Genomic DNA, 15,976 nt, shown 5'->3' with positions numbered 1-15,976 from the left:
CTCCGTTTTCAGTTGTCCCCCTCCTACAGTGCGGCTATTGCCAGTATCACTCCACCCCCTTTTAACAATAGGTGTTAATTAGGTGTCAACAATAGCCATGTAATGTGAGTATCAGTCACATGGAGGCAGTGCTTAAAAGCCTGAATTTTGCCTGAAACTCTCTGACTGAAGAAGTCTCTTGGAGGAGAGACGAAGCGTTTCATTAGAGAAGAACCCGTCCAGAAGACCTAAACAATTTTTTCTTTCACTTTGTTTAGCATATTTTCATTAGTGTCTCATTGCAAAATGAAGGAAAGAAAGTTTAAAAGTCCCAATATTGTTTACAGAAATGCAGTACCATCTCAATGTTGTGGTTTTTGTCACAGCAGTACACATAAAAATAAATGTCCCAATAAATCAGAAAAATTCTAGTTCTAACTAAACAGAAGTTTATTAAAAATGACATTTTAAAGTGATATTTTATTTTCATGCAGAAATTCCCTTTATCTCTCATCAATGCTAAAACACATTACAACAAATATGCAAGTCAGCACAATTTAAAGAAAAGTTAAGACTTGAAATGCTTGTTCAAAATTATGAACTCACCGTGATTAGATTGAAAACAAAACATTTCCATAGCCAGAAATATTTTAATTTGATTATTGGATAAAACAATTGTTTGCTCATTATTGCAACATCCAGAAGTTGGAGTTTTTTCCTCCTGATAAAACAAAGTTTAATAATTATTGTCTCCAATCATAACTAACTCCTGAAGACACCGTCTGCTCCACTGACCACAGCTGCTTGGTCAAACTATCAAAACATGTTTAAGTGGAGTTCAGTGAAAGAGTTATGAACAATTAATATCTTACCTGCTGCAGATATTGCCTCAGCTTGGAGCAACAGTTTTACACCCAACAGGACTGACAAGCTAACAGCTCTGACTGCAGGGCAAAACTAGTCCACTTCAGAAGTGGGTCAACTCAGACTTTAATGACCAATGATTGGCTTGTCCAAGCAAAACCAGTTCCTAAGTGGACCAGTGTCATCTTAAAACAACTCCAGTCTTTTACATGTCATAATGATTCTTGCAAATGCTCTTTTGCAAACTTTTACATTGACATCAGTTTCACATTATCTGGTTATTTCAGCAGAAATATTCTCTATTTCCAGTGCAGGCTGCACTGGAAGTGTTGCAGCTGTTATGTAAACCAGGAAATTCTAAGTGAATGATCGTGTTCTGGAAAACTGACAGCAGTAGAAGTTTTCTGAATCTGAATGAACTACTGAAACCGTTTTAAGATGGCAGCACCTTTAGTTTCATCATGTGCTTCACAGTCTTGTTGATGGTTCACCATTTCACTTAACTGAGGTTGTTCAAAGCGTTCATAACTTTTCCACAGAACACTTCTTCAAATTAGCCAGATAATCCCTTTAAGAGCATTTTTTAAGTCTTAAAGAAAAGCAAAGTTAGAGCAGCGACGCTGAATCAGCAGTGGCAGCAGGACAACTGGTCAAATAGCAGCAGAGAAATCATGAATTTAAAGAGAACAGATTTGGTTTGACTGATTAAAACTAATGTAACACTGAACCAAAACAAACAGCAAAACAATTTCATCAGAAAGCATCAATATCATGAAGTTTAGGGTGCAACCATTTTTTCCCTTAATAGAGTCATTGCTACAATCTTAGGCAAACTATTTTTGTAAATAAATTTTCCATACAATACAGGCGACTTAAAGCCCACATTTTTCATCTTTACCAACCAAGCAGCTGTTTCTGAGTTTAAATACAGTTCGTCTCAGAGCTGTTTGGTGTCAAAGATCGGCGGAAGCAAAGGTAATCAGTAACATTTTTAGAAACTTTGATCTACAAAATACATTTCTGAATTACATAAAATAAAAAGATTTAAAAAATCATTTTTTTGGTACTACCCTTAGAACAAATACAAATGCATAAATTGCAGTCATGGGGGGGGGAATCAAACCTATTTCAATTCTAAGATTTTATGCATCAGGACATAATAAAATGATCTGGTCTTTACTTCAAGTGAACAAAACACCAAAAACAGATTTCACCAAGTTTGAAAATTGAAAATCTGTATTCTACAGCTTGTAGAAACATCTTCAGCTCTCAGTGATTTTCTATGACTTCACCACTCTCTCGCATTGTTTTGGAGGAATTCTGGCCCATTTATACTGAGGTTTGCAGACTTTAGTTTCTGCTCAGCTTCCACGTTATTCCATACAGCTTGAGGTCTGGACGTAGGCTGGACTAAAACACCTTGATTCCTTTCTTTTTTATCTCTTCTGTTGCAGATTTGCTGCAGAGTGTCTGTGTATTATATGTAAATGTCTCTACTTTAGTGTCATTTGTCCAAAGGAAGTTGTTCAAAAAGTCTTGTCTTTCAAACAAGCCACATTTGTTCAGTGTTTGTCTAATTGTCCTGTCATGAACCTAAAGGTTTTACCTGTTAACACAGGTCTGTGGTATGCAATGGGAGTTTTTGCAACATCTTTGGTCATTGCGCAGTCTGGCTTTGGGGTGAATTTGAGATGTTCACCTCTAGGAAGGCTACCAAATATCTTTAAATATTATACACTTGTGAATAAACCTTTACTCTGTTGAAATATTTTGAAAATGACCTTTAACCCCTACAGATTGATGAGCAGCAACGATTGCCTCTCTCAGGAATTCCTCCTTGACATTGTGTAAAAACAAACCTGTATGCTACAGAACAGCAAAAAGCCACAATTTCAGCTTTTATAACGGAGCTGCACTGATGATGATCGGGTAATCAAGTGCATAAAGCTTCTACTTTCCCTCCTACATCCTATGGAACAAGCTAAATGTGGACTTGGCTTTTCCATTTTGAATTTGTTATTGTTTAATAAATAATGGCATTGGTGCTTTTGTACATTTTAGTTTGAATCAGAAAAAAATCCTAATCTTTAAATATCTAATATTTTTATTATGTCGTAATACATAAAATCCCAGAGTTGAAAAAGAGTGGACTTTACTTTGTTCCACAACAGTAACACGATTCTGACATAAAGTGAATGATCAGAAGCTGCTGTGGTTTGTAATAATTGCAGCACAAAAACTGAACAGATCCTTGGCTAAACTCTTCTCCAGGGGCTTCATGTATGAAAAAGTTGCGCACACAGTGCTCCACACACGTCGGGATGTATTTTTAAAAAATGAGTGTTGTGTGAAAGTGTGCGTAAACATACACAAACTCTTGACCTGTGGTGAAACTGTGCAGCTCTGTCCACGAGGCCCCAGATTTGATTCGCTCTTAACGACTGAGCGATCGCTTCTCACATAAAAAACTGTGCAACTAAGTTGGCCACGCCCAGGACGATGAGGAAACTGTGGAAAAGAGCCGACGGCCAGCTGAGTCGTCCCTGCTGTTTCAGCGACACCATGTGGATCAGGGCAGGAAACAAAAACACTAATGCCAATCCACATATTGCTCCAGAGTATCTGCAAAGGAAAACATTAAAAACCAGTAAGAATGTGAGCTGTACATGAAAGCTTCTCCAGTATTTTGTACAAGATCGACAAATTTTAATGATGAGGGTTTTGGAAATAAGCTGAGTTCTGAGTGTCCTCTGCTTTGAGTCGGTAATTACTCTGAAATGAGCAGAGCTTCACTAAACGAACTACAGATTCATTGTGCGTTCTCGTTAGGTTTAGTCTGTTACAGAACATAATATAGAAAGGATTACTAAAACAACGTTATACGTACCGTATAATAGATCCAATGTTGGGATAAAACTTGGCCATTACAACACCAGCTCCAACAATTATGATGTTCAGTGTAAGAATGTGAAAGAAACTGAAGAGAGAAATGATATATGAAATAATAAAGGCTGATTAATTTTAGTGCTGCATGGGCATAGATGAAAAATTTTAATCGCAATTAAAATCTACAATCACGTTACTATGGCTGAATACTGTATGTAGGTCTGTAAATTGCGATGCACTCAGTGCATGCCAGGACATGTTTGTAAATGAGAAGTGGTTCTCAAACAGTTTGCCTGGATAAATAAAGGTTAAATAAAATAAAAAAACTCCATGTCTAACACATTATGTACAGTTTTTTTTTTCCTTTTTGGCTTCTTATGGCTTATTTTATTTTATTTATTTATGTTTTGCAGACAACTGTGACCTTAGTATCTATCTTTCATTCACTCATTTGAAATGAAAATCCTTGAATTCTTGATTTAACCATTTTTCTGCACAAAATTTAACTGACTCAATTATGTTTGGAGCATTTTTAGGTCTCGTTTTATATTCAAAAAATCATGTCTAAGCATCAATTTTGATTTCCAAATAAAAACATTAAAAATTAATAACTCAAGTAATTTATTTTCTCAATATGCAATAGAAATGTATATTAAATTTAAGATTAATCATGATTAATTCACAGCTACTTTGGGATTAATCAGATTAAAAATATTAATCATTTAACAGCCCTAGAAATAATATAAAATCCTGCAAACACTGCTGCCTCAGATCCTCATATTGTTAAATATATTCATTGGTTGTGGAAGCACACTTGTACATACTGGTTTATAACTCCAACGTGAACCTTTTAAAGGTAGTCACAAAATGCCTTATGTAAATAAATAAAAAAATAAAATAAATACACTAAGTCAGGAATCCACAATAATTGAGCCAAAAACTACATGTTCATGGATCATTTGGTACCAAGCCACACACAAACAAAAACTACTGTTTATAAAAGATAAATGGTTTATATACAGTACAATGATCTGCAGGTTGGTTTATTATAAAAACTTCACATTTCCACATTTTTCTGCATACTCGGTTACTTTTTGCATACTAAAAAATAAAAAATTGAAGCAAAGCAAAAATGAACAGAAATCTAACTTTACTGCAGAACTTTGGCTCCTCCCACTGGGAATGTTGTCTTGTATTAAATGCTCAACTGTTTGTTGCCAGCAGCTGGTAAAACAACTCACCAGCTACATGGTTTAAACTGCTCTGGGGCCAAACTAATATTGATTAAATCAAAAGCAGCAATACTAATGGAAATCCAGTCTAATTAAATGCATTTTTATGAACTTGTGAACTCCAAATGTACATTTTCAAAATATAGTTAAAGTATATATATATATATTTTTACCTGGGATAATGCCTTCCAAAGATCTGACCCATAATCTGGACTCGTACCAAGTATCCCAAAAGCGGATAGACCGTGATCATTTGAAACAGCAACAGGAATCGAGCCACAAACACCAACTTGTCACTGCAGGGGAAGTTATCTAAAAAGTTCTGTAAAAGAATCACAGTGTTGATTTTTCTAGAAGAAATCTTGAGATGCTGAATTTACTGTAGCTGTAAAAAGACTATGATGCCACCTGGTGGTCCCTCTAAAAAAGCTCTTCTATAAAATCATACACACTTGAACATGACAACTTCCTTTCTAAAAGTTTCAAAAATAAATAAGATTTCATATGAGATGGATCTGCACAGATCTATCCATCCATCTCTATCCATTCATTTTAGAAAATCAAGGAGCTTGCCAAACAATAAATGCAGAATCTGGTGCAGGAAGAAGGACTAGATCAGTGTTCAATCCTGGTCCTTGGGGCCACGATCCTGCGTGTTTTGTTTTTCTCTGCTTCAACAAACCTGATTCAATGGTTGAAGTTCCTCTCCAGGTTCTGCAGAAGCTGTTATTCACCTTTTGATTCAAATCAAGTGCATTGAAGCAAAGAAACCTCTAAAACATGCAGGATTGTGGCACTCGAGGACCACGATTGTACTCATCTGGGCTAGATCCAGAAACCAAAATGTCAAAACAAAAACTTAATTGTTCATCTTACTGGTTCAATGCACTCTTTGGAAAGAGGAGGCGAGGGAAAAGAAGCAAAGATCAGAATCCCCACATACAGATAGGTCAGCCCAACAAGAAGATATGCCACAGACAGGTCCCGGACCTGAAAACATTCAAAAAACAAGCACATAAAACGAGAATCCAGCATTGTTCAAGTCCCATAACATAACAGTTCTACAAGTGTTTTCAGTGCTTTTGTTACTTATAAAGGAGGACACTTCATTTACAAGCACCTGTAATGTTTACAGGCCTCTTTTGTTGCTGCCCTTACATGATCGTTTGTGGTCTTGCTGTAAAACAAACAAGTCAGTTTAAATTTAAAACAAAGATGTTTCCTTGAAAGAAACATCTATAAACTATTGTAAAAATAATGTTATGACAGCTGCAGGATCATCACATCACATATTGTGTTCATTTCATTATTATTATTTTTTTACAATTTATGTGTAATTAAATCGTAAACCAATAAAAACAAGAACAGTGAGAGAGACGGACAACACAGATTTAGCAGAAGTTTACATTGTTTTCTTGGTTTTTGTTGTTCTTCATCAGTGTGATGATGCAGTTGTGAATGAAGAAGGCCAAAGTGAGAATACCAGTCAACTGAGGAAAAAACTCTCTGAATTCTGAAAAAAAAAGAGATAAATACAATATTTGTTCCAGCAAATATACCATAAACGTAAAACCACAAAAAGTTTATTTAATTTCCTGTATTGATCACAACTTAACATTTGATTTAAAAAAATGTTTCTATCAAAATTTATTAAAAGAAAAATGCTGAGTGTTTCAACAGAAAAAAACTTCAGCAGATGGCGCTTAAGTGAGTAAAACAGTCTGCTCTTTTTTTGGTCATAAAAACAGGAGTCTTAAAATGACTCCAGATTCACAGAGTTCAAGGAATTCTCAGAATCTTCAATGAATTAATTTTCCAAGAACACACAAACACAATGTTGACAAGTGTGTTGAAGAACTTTATGTGAGCTGTACTCAAAGTGAAATTAGGCAGAATTAACATCTGCTGAAGGTTACCTGGAACATAGAACTGAGACGAATCAATCCAATGGAACTCGAGGTGGAAACCAAGGAGGACAGCTTTAACTGTGACCAGTGCAATCAGGTAGATGACCGATATGGTGCCTGGGTCCAACACAAACACACGTGCAACAGGCAGCACGACCACCAATAAATACACACGTTACAAACATTTATCCAAAACTCTTAGTTTAGTGAAAGAATGTGTGTGACAATAATGTACACAATGCTAATTCTGCATCTTTAACCCTCAGACTGTTATTTAACTTTATGATGAAAGGAGTTCCTTTGGGGCAATAATAATAATAACCACCTTACATTCCTGATTCAAAATACTACATTTAAAATTATTTTCACACAAGTCCATCCTTTAGAGATATCTCAGCCTAGAAAAAAAATTTGAAATGATTTTTCAGTTTTTATTTTACTATATAATAGCCTTTAGTTTTAAAAATCTGCACAATTTAATTTTTTTGTTTTGTTTTTAAATTGACAAAATTATTTTACAGCATGGTCCTGATTTCAGTCAAGACAATAGGAGTTAGTCGTTCTTGTTTATGTGTCCTTGTTGAAAGTATGTTTTTGTTCTTTATGTCCAAACTGAAACTATTTTTCAGACGAGTTGATAGGCGGGGCTCCACAGCAACACGCAGCTGCAGAGGTACGGATTCCACTTAAGTTCCAACCACTTGGCAGGAGGTTTTCTGCTGCTCTCAAATATAAAATCAAAGCACCTCTGAGTGAACAAATATAAAAAAAAAATCTCCTGATGAATCTTAATAATCCAGAGGACCTGGCTCAACCTTGTTATAAAAATCAAAAGTATGGAGATAATTTATATGATAACTATGGAATGAAAACTGAATTTTATATGTGATTTGTATTTGGTCAATTTTCCCCATAAGGATCAATAAAAAGTGAAGTTACTTTGAGGTAATGGGGGTGTTTAAAAAAATTCCGGCATTTTTTTTAGAACAATTTTTAGGTTTTGTCAGAAACAACTGTTTTTATTGATGGCACCAAAAATAAACAAATGAAAACATGGAAAAAAATTAATGATTATTTTCCCCTTAAGATCTCCAAACGGTTAAATAAAGGTCATGGCTTAAAGAAAATGATAATATTTTATCTAATGTTCTGAGACTTCTTTACTCCATATCTAACGACCATGTTAGTCTCATAATAGCTCATAAAAACTGTGTTGACAGTAACAACAGCACAGAGAACTGTTAAGACACTTTGTGACAAGCCCTCAGACAGGATAAGAAAACATAAAAAAAAATCAAAAACCTTACCAAAGAAGGTGAACCTTGCGAAGAAGGATGCTGAGCGGAGGCAGAGCAGTGGCAGCAGCAGAATAATGAGGTAGAAAGGAACAGTGTTGGTTTTACTCCAATATTGGTCAAAAGACCCCGCATCTGAGGAATTCCCCATTTTGTCCAAGAAGAGCAGGCTGCTGGTGTTGTTTCTTCCAGGTTGGAATTTGGTGTATGGACAAATGACTGGTAAAAACAACAAAACATTAAACACACACTTCCATTAAATAGATCTTTTTACTCATTAAAAATAAGAATTTTAAACAATTGCAAACTGGATACATCAAGCATTATTTTTTTCAATTAACAACACCAAAAACAGAAGAAGAATATTGGTAGTTCACTAATTTATCTATTTTTCACTTCAGGCAGCATTTTGTTTGTCTTAGTAACTTAGTTTAACAGGTAAATTATTGTGTGTTTCAGGACAGTACCTTGTGAACACACGTGACCAGCCCTCTGAATGCAAGTTGGGTGCTGGGACAGTATATGCAGCATAAATAATAATAATATAAAATTTATTTGTTTAGCACCTTTTAATAATAGTTAAGAAGTGCTTTAAAATCACATAAAAAATCTTTAGTTTTTAAATTTTCTGCTTATGGTGCACAGTATTCTTTCTTCTCTAAGCCATGTCTTCTTTGTGACAGAATGTTGTTTACTCCATTGTCTTGCTAAAAAATATAAAACAAAAAAAACATGGATTTTCCAGGTATAGATGTAGCCTTGAAGGCTGCATAAGTTGCTTTAATTCTTTTCTGTACTTCTCTGCATAAAGTCTGCCATCACAAAAGTGGAAATGGGCAGTCTGCCCAGGTATTTCCTTGTAGTAAAACATGATCCAAAATTATTCAAAAATCGTTGACCAGGAGGAGGAGCATAACAGCAAAGAGAGGCGATACTTGGGCGGCTGTGGCGGAGTGGTTAGGGGAGTCGTACTGGAACCGGAAGGTCGCTGGTTCGATCCCCCGTCCAGCTGTCTCAGTCGTTGTGGGCAAGACACTTCACCCACCTTGCCTGCTGATGGTGGTCAGAGGGTCTGGTGGCGCCGGTGCATGGCAGCCCCACCTCTGTCAGTGTGCCCCAGGGCAGCTGTGGCTACAATTGTTGTTTGCCATCATCAGTGTGTGAATGGGTGAATGTCTGTTAATGTAAAGCGCTTTGGGTTCCGGAGGGACTTGAAAAGCGCTCAAGTTCAGTACCATTTGCCATTCAGTACCATTTACTCCAAACTCCTCCCAAAAGTCTGACCTTATCTTTAAGGCTGAGTCAGGACATTCATCCAATGACACTCACTTTAGCTTCTTATTTTTTCACTCTTTTAGTCATGATCCAAACCTTATGATCATAAGCAAGGTTTGGAATTTAGATGGACCAGTAACTAAAAACTTATTGAAATGTTACAGTTCTAGTGTTGAACTACTACTAAATAGCTCATTGTTGGAAATCAACACTGCAGACATAAAAGTAGAAAGCGTCACGGCACAGACCACTTACCTCTTTCTGAGCCGTTGGTTCCAAAGTCTGAGTCTGACGTGTTGATATTGTTAGCAAAGTCTAAAAAAAATAAATGAAGAACAAAAGCAAATTAGAAAAAAAATTGAATCTATAAACAAATATTCTGCAGGAAAATCTTAGGGAATTTATAGCGCCACTTTCTTCAATAAGACAAGACCCCTTTGTTCTAATTTTTAACATTCACAACATTTCAGATTTTGTAAATCTGAAACTCAGATATTGAATTCAGAAACAACAAACTGCTAAACTAAACACTTGTTTTAAACAAGAAATAAGAAAAAAGTATCTAGAATTGACTAAGAAAAGTTTTAAAGTAAGTTTTAAAAGGATCTTTTTAGGAGGAAAACAAAATCAGGAATGAATCTAATTTCTCTTCAAAATGTTTTCCAATAAACATTGGTACAAATGAATCATTCTAACAGGCGAGTTTTGAGACATTCTGCCATTTTCATACCTTCTGTGACTATAGTTACACTCCCAGGACTGCACAGGACTAATGTCAACAGATCTGACACGTTGCTCTCAGAAGGAAAGGGTGAATAATGAAAATGATTCAACATTATCCAGGGAAATCACAGGGTTTTGGGTTTCAGGGTTAGGACTGCAACTTGTTGGTTGTCTGTAAACTCGAGGCTGACCTCATAATGTGCTTCAACTGTGTGACTTATGCTGCGTTCACACCGAACGCGATTTCAGCTTCAAAATTGCAGCCAACCCTGAAGTTGGTCGCTTGTGCACTTTGAGGTCAGACGCAGGTCAGCTCTTGAAGCGCTGCACGGCAACAGCCTCCCCGCCCCTCCCTCCTCTGCCGGGCTCTGTTTAATGTCGGACGAGGAAGTGGCTTTGCTTTATTTACAGAGAGCAAGAGCATGTCACGTTCATCAGATAATTAATTCATAATTAATTCACCAGATAATTCAGAGACGTTCTGAGTTTTATCACCCAGGAGCTGCGGGAGAGGCTCACAGCTCGCTTTCAGGACTATTTTTGTCCCGAGTCCAGTCTGATGAGTCGCTGCCACGCATTGGTGCGGATATCTCCTGTCAGGACACCGACTGCAGGCACTCGATTTCAGCTAAAGAGCTCCTCTCCGTCTGTTTCAGGTTAGTGGACATCATTCAGTAAACTGTCCCGTCGGGAAATATGTCGCTACGTCACACAGTGGAGTCTCTCTGATTGGTTGACGCGGCGCGTCGAGCTGCAAAAGTTCAGATTTTCTAACTTCAGCGATTTGCGCCTCAGCACGTCGAACGCTCAGATCGTTCAAATCGTTCAAATTGCGCTGCTCTAATCGCACTTGAGGCGCCGCAGCACTTCCCGACGTTGCTTGAAGCGCGTCCACCATAGACTTTGCATGTAAACCTGATGCTCCTGATGCTGAAATCGCGTTTGGTGTGAACGCACCTTTAGAGTTAGAGAACTGACAGCTAACTGCGTTCAACAACTTCTGCAAACTGTCTATTAGCAGAGATGGCTGCAAACAGAGAAGGTGGAGGGTGGTTGAGTAATAAGTGGAATGTGTAAAATACTTGATGTTTTAGAAAAATAACACAGGAGAAACACCTTAGCCGAGTTGCTCAATCAATAAATTATTTTTACTGGTTAGTTGTGATAAAAGATCGACCAACAACTAAATCCCAGTTACAACTATTTTACTTTTATTTTATCTGACACAAATCCAAGGAATTGATGCTCTTTTATAAAAATCATTTCCAGAATCATGTAGGATTAAACTGCCTACTTTAAACTTGAAATGTGATTTGTACTTCAGTTTAAAAGAAGCTTTTTAGTTCAGTCAAGCGAGTCAACGCAAACAATAAAAATTTGCTTATTATCAGCAACAGTCAGCCAATGCTGACTCAGCACTTGACCTTGCAAAGAAGAATGTTGTTGAGCAAATGCAAACTAATCACTTAAAGTCATAACACACTGCATTACATCACAAATGAGTCAGTGCTGAAAACAATGCTGGTAGACTTTAAAGACTTTTCATGTCTGGACAGCAAGACCAGACATGAAAACCACAACAGCTATGGTGCACTTTTGTCATTTAGCTACTTGAACCACACACTAGACAAAATTTGTCATAACCAAATAACAGTACACAACGTAATTTGCATTGCACTTTGTGACTTACTGTAGATACCCTGCCCAGTGTTAAAGAGGAAGTTAGACATGAGGACCCAGTAGACCACCATGGCTCCAATGAGAGATACCATGGAGAAGATCAAGCTGGACCACTGGCCAAACTTTCCAAAGTAGAACCTACAAACGTCTGGGAATTCCCAGTTGGACGTATCCTCCATGGCTGAACAAAACAGAGGAAACATCAAAGTAGTGAATATTTTTTCTTCATGAAAAGATAAACTTTAGATCTATTTTAGTTTTTAGCTTGTTAATTTACAAACTACATTTTAAATGTTCTCATTGTAAAATTCAGTGCAATTACTTTATAAGTTACCAGATAGGATGTACTAATTTTTCAAACTAAATACAAATTGTACTACAACTATAGTATTGTGCAAAAGTCTTGAGTCACTACTCGTAATTTTATATTTTGTATCTAAAACTTTTGGAAGTGGTTTTAGCTTTGGATGGCTTTTAAACATTTTTCTCAAAAGTGGCTGCATATGTTTGTATGGACGTATGGATGTACGGACGGATGCATGCTTGTACAGATGCATGCATGTACATACACATGTACAGTATGTACATACGCATGCATCTGTACATGCATGCGTACATGCATGTATGTACGCATGTGTAGATGTTTAGGGTAAATTATTTTCACACAACAGAGAAATCTAAAAACACAACCTTGTCAGTGATGCCAGCATTGTCAAGATATTAGATTCTCTGAACCAGGAAGGAAATGACATTTACAGCTTCAAAGGGAAGTGACTAATGAGTGATTACTTCATTATACGTGTGGGTTAATAACAGTATCTGCAGGACTTTCAGTAAGTGGGATGTTGATATGTTGAAACTTATCAATGAAAATAAATGACATATTTTAGAAATTGGAAGAAGTCCCCAGATGTCTTTCATAGCATTTAATTTGTTCTACTGATTCCTGAATGTGTAAATCAAAAAGTGAATCAACAAATTAGGATCTGGTTTTCCTAATAAGAGAACAGATGAGCTATATGCGCTTCTTAGTACTAGGGCTGTGTATTGGCAAGAATTTGGCGATACGATACATATCATAACAGAGGGGTCACGATACGATATATCCCGATATATTGCGATACTGTAAGCAAGGCAATATATTGTGATATATTGTGATTTTTTTTGTCCAAAATTTCTAATAAATAAAAACCTCTTACTGAAAAAAAAAGGAAAAGCTAATGTTTACTTACAATGCTAATGCTACCCTTACTCTCTGGCGCTCAAGGAGGTAGAGGAGCCAAATAGCTGGCTCACTGCTGCCAACTAGTGGTCAGAGGCTGAACTACAACATAAAAATGAACGGTTGGCAAGACGTTTGACATTTTAAACCTTAATTAAAAATCGATACAGGGCTTTAGAATATCGGTACAGTATCGGGAAATGAAATATCGCAATATTTCAGTGTTTCGATATTTTCTTACACCCCTACTTAGTACTACATAAAAAATATTTGAATTTAGAAAACTGTACCAGTGTTGTGTTGCTATTGTGTACAAAATGCCACCTCACTCTGGTAAACCAGTTTTTAAAAATTGGTATAAATTAAAGGGGGGAAATAAGAAACACTGGCTAACTTACTGATGTACTTTGGCGATTTGATGACGATGTAACAGCAGTACAGCATGAGCAGGCCTATGATAATGAGGATGAGGATACCCAGAGTGAAACCAGCCTGAAGGGATAAAGTACAAAAAAAGGATTTTAATATACTCTCAGATTTAAAATAAAATGAGTGGCTTTGAACAAGCCAAGCAGATCGTGTGAAGAATGCCCTGTCACACTATAACGTTTTAGACAATGTATGCAGACTACGGAAAATTTTATTATGACTAATTTACTCATAGGTTATATATTGGATCTAATTGTCAGCATTGCAGTATGTATACGTCAAAAAGAGGGTTCCAGTAGATTTTTCTATTCCATTTTCCGTGTAGACATCTTTGGTGTTGGACAAAATTTTCATAAGTTGTCAAAAACGTTCTAGTGTGACAGGGCCTTAAGAAATAAAACCTCTCACCTGCTTAATACCCCATGGTATACTGAGTATCGATGTACCCATCATTGTGTTCCATATCGCAAAGCTGCAAAGAAAAGGAAAAACAATGTGATTAAAGTCCTAATTTCTTTAAACAAACATCCAGCTTAAGCTAGCTGGTGCTCGCAGGGCTTACATTGTAATAATACTGGGGTTTTTAGAGACTTGGCTGCTGTCTGACACTTTAAATGCTGTCCCAAGAGGGCTGTAGAAGTATATATCCTCTGGTGCAGGGATCACATGATCTGGAGGACTCTGAGAAGAAAAGAGGCAACAAATACTACAGTTAAAGTTTTAAATTGCTCAGTAACAAGTGTTTCATTTTGTCCCTCCCCCCTCAAAAACTGAAGGATTACAATAAAAGCTTTTTGTGCATTACTGGGTTTGGCACCAAATTAAAAAAGGTTTTAGGAAATAGGTCAACATAATTAGGCAATTCTTGATAATTATGGTAGGCTGCTACAGTTGTAACAAACAATAATAAAGTAACTTTATGACAAAGTGTACCTAATTTCTGTTGAGGTGGTCAAATCAAATCAGTAACTATTGATCGACATATTTTAAAGGTCTTTGTTACAGTCTTAAACGTTTTCCATAATCCTCTCCAATGTTATAAACGCCTGCCCTGGAAATATTATTATACTTGTATGTCCATTGCAATAGCAACTAAATGTCTGGACGCACCAGCAGTCTGTCAGAGGAGCCTGTCAGTCTGCCGTAGTACTGGAGTCTGCTGTTGAGGAGGGAAGCTTTTTCAGAGATTCTCTCCTGAGGATCATCTTCTACGATGTTCCGTGGCTTCACGTGGAAAGGCCTACAAACACACAAAAGAGTTATTGCATTAATTCCAGTATTTTTGAAGCACTTCCTATAATCAATTTAAACATCACAATTATACTTTTTTTCTTGACAACGCACACACATTTTGTGATAAACATAATTTTACTGTTGTACCTCATTTATTTCTATAGGTATTGGGAGGGTCCTTTTATTTTATTTATTTTTTCAGTATTTATTCCAGTCACAGAGAATTTACAGAGCTGCAATTTTCCTAAGCTACACTCTAAAGTTTAGTAATGCCGTTTTTTTTGTTTACACTTTTTATTTTCCAGTCAGCTGTTTGTTCCTCAGCGGAGGTTTTGGGAGCAGCAGCCTGAGCAGGGAGGTCTAGACCTCTTTATCCACATTCACCTCTTCCATTTTTTCCAAGAGGATCCCAAGGCGTTCTCAGGCCAACCATAAGAAATAATCTCTCCAGCGTGTCCCGTGTCTTCCCTGAGGTCTTTTTCCAATTGGATGTGATCGGAATACCTTCCTTGGGTCATGTCCAGGTGGCCTTACCATATGATCATCTAGGGTGGGGTCCTGATACGTCAACATAGGAGGATTTGTCTGTTCACGGCTTTAAACCAGATTGGGAGAAAGCCTTTTAACAATCCCCATCACCAGTACATACACATGAAATTTTGCTAGAAAGCAAATTTGACACCAATTATTAAGCACAAAATCGACATCGCTTCAGACCCCATTGCTCTTTCACCCATGTTGCTTGGGAATGTCTTCACATATTTATATCGTATCATTTATATATTTGACCTGGTGCAAACTTGAAATTCAATTAATTTCTCCATCCTTCTTATCTATTCACCACTGCCTGTGAAATTATCTTCTGTTGCTTAAAGTTTCACAGTGCTCTCTACACTCAAGATTTGGTTCCAGTTTAGATCTGATTTTAAATTCGTAACACTAGAATGCTGTTGTTACAGGGGCAATATTATGTGTTTCTCAGGCATACATTTAAATACTATACCATAATAAAGTATCTATGTCACTTTTAGTTGTTAATAAAATGCTGTTTTTATGTTTAAGTATAAAATAAACTTATCTTCTCATCACTTCCTCTTCTAAACACCTTGAAATTGGCCTGTCTCTTTAAGAACCACCTTTTGCTTCTGTCCCGTCCCATTTCAGTGCGGGGGGGGCGCGCGTGCGCTATGATGCAGTTTACTTGGCATCTGAAAATACATTTCCTCAAAGGTATTTTGAATCTGAAAAGAG

The 15,976-nt window shown here is 36.7% G+C and overlaps 1 protein-coding gene across 1 annotated transcript in view; it reads right to left on the bottom strand.

Moving 5' to 3' along the window:
* Nucleotides 1-408: 408 nt before the first annotated feature.
* slc38a9 (solute carrier family 38 member 9) overlaps nt 409-15,976 on the bottom strand; it is a 23,191-nt gene continuing 7,623 nt past the window's right edge. The window contains exons 3-15 of the mRNA XM_014002782.1: nt 14,603-14,732; nt 14,055-14,173; nt 13,901-13,964; nt 13,462-13,555; nt 11,852-12,022; nt 9,694-9,753; nt 8,176-8,382; nt 6,878-6,985; nt 6,368-6,474; nt 5,838-5,951; nt 5,135-5,283; nt 3,731-3,820; nt 409-3,465 (exon numbers count right to left, since the gene is read on the bottom strand). Of these exons, the coding sequence (XP_013858236.1) occupies nt 3,300-3,465; nt 3,731-3,820; nt 5,135-5,283; nt 5,838-5,951; nt 6,368-6,474; nt 6,878-6,985; nt 8,176-8,382; nt 9,694-9,753; nt 11,852-12,022; nt 13,462-13,555; nt 13,901-13,964; nt 14,055-14,173; nt 14,603-14,732 (1,579 nt within the window). The 3' untranslated portion in view covers nt 409-3,299. The remainder of the gene's footprint in view (nt 3,466-3,730; nt 3,821-5,134; nt 5,284-5,837; nt 5,952-6,367; nt 6,475-6,877; nt 6,986-8,175; nt 8,383-9,693; nt 9,754-11,851; nt 12,023-13,461; nt 13,556-13,900; nt 13,965-14,054; nt 14,174-14,602; nt 14,733-15,976) is intronic.

The sequence above is a fragment of the Austrofundulus limnaeus genome, unplaced genomic scaffold, assembly GCF_001266775.1.
Source record: "Austrofundulus limnaeus strain Quisiro unplaced genomic scaffold, Austrofundulus_limnaeus-1.0 Scaffold15, whole genome shotgun sequence".
Classification (NCBI taxonomy): Eukaryota; Metazoa; Chordata; class Actinopteri; order Cyprinodontiformes; family Rivulidae; genus Austrofundulus; species Austrofundulus limnaeus.
The sequence above is the reverse complement of the archived record's forward strand: the minus strand, read 5'-3'. Positions and strand labels throughout refer to the sequence as shown.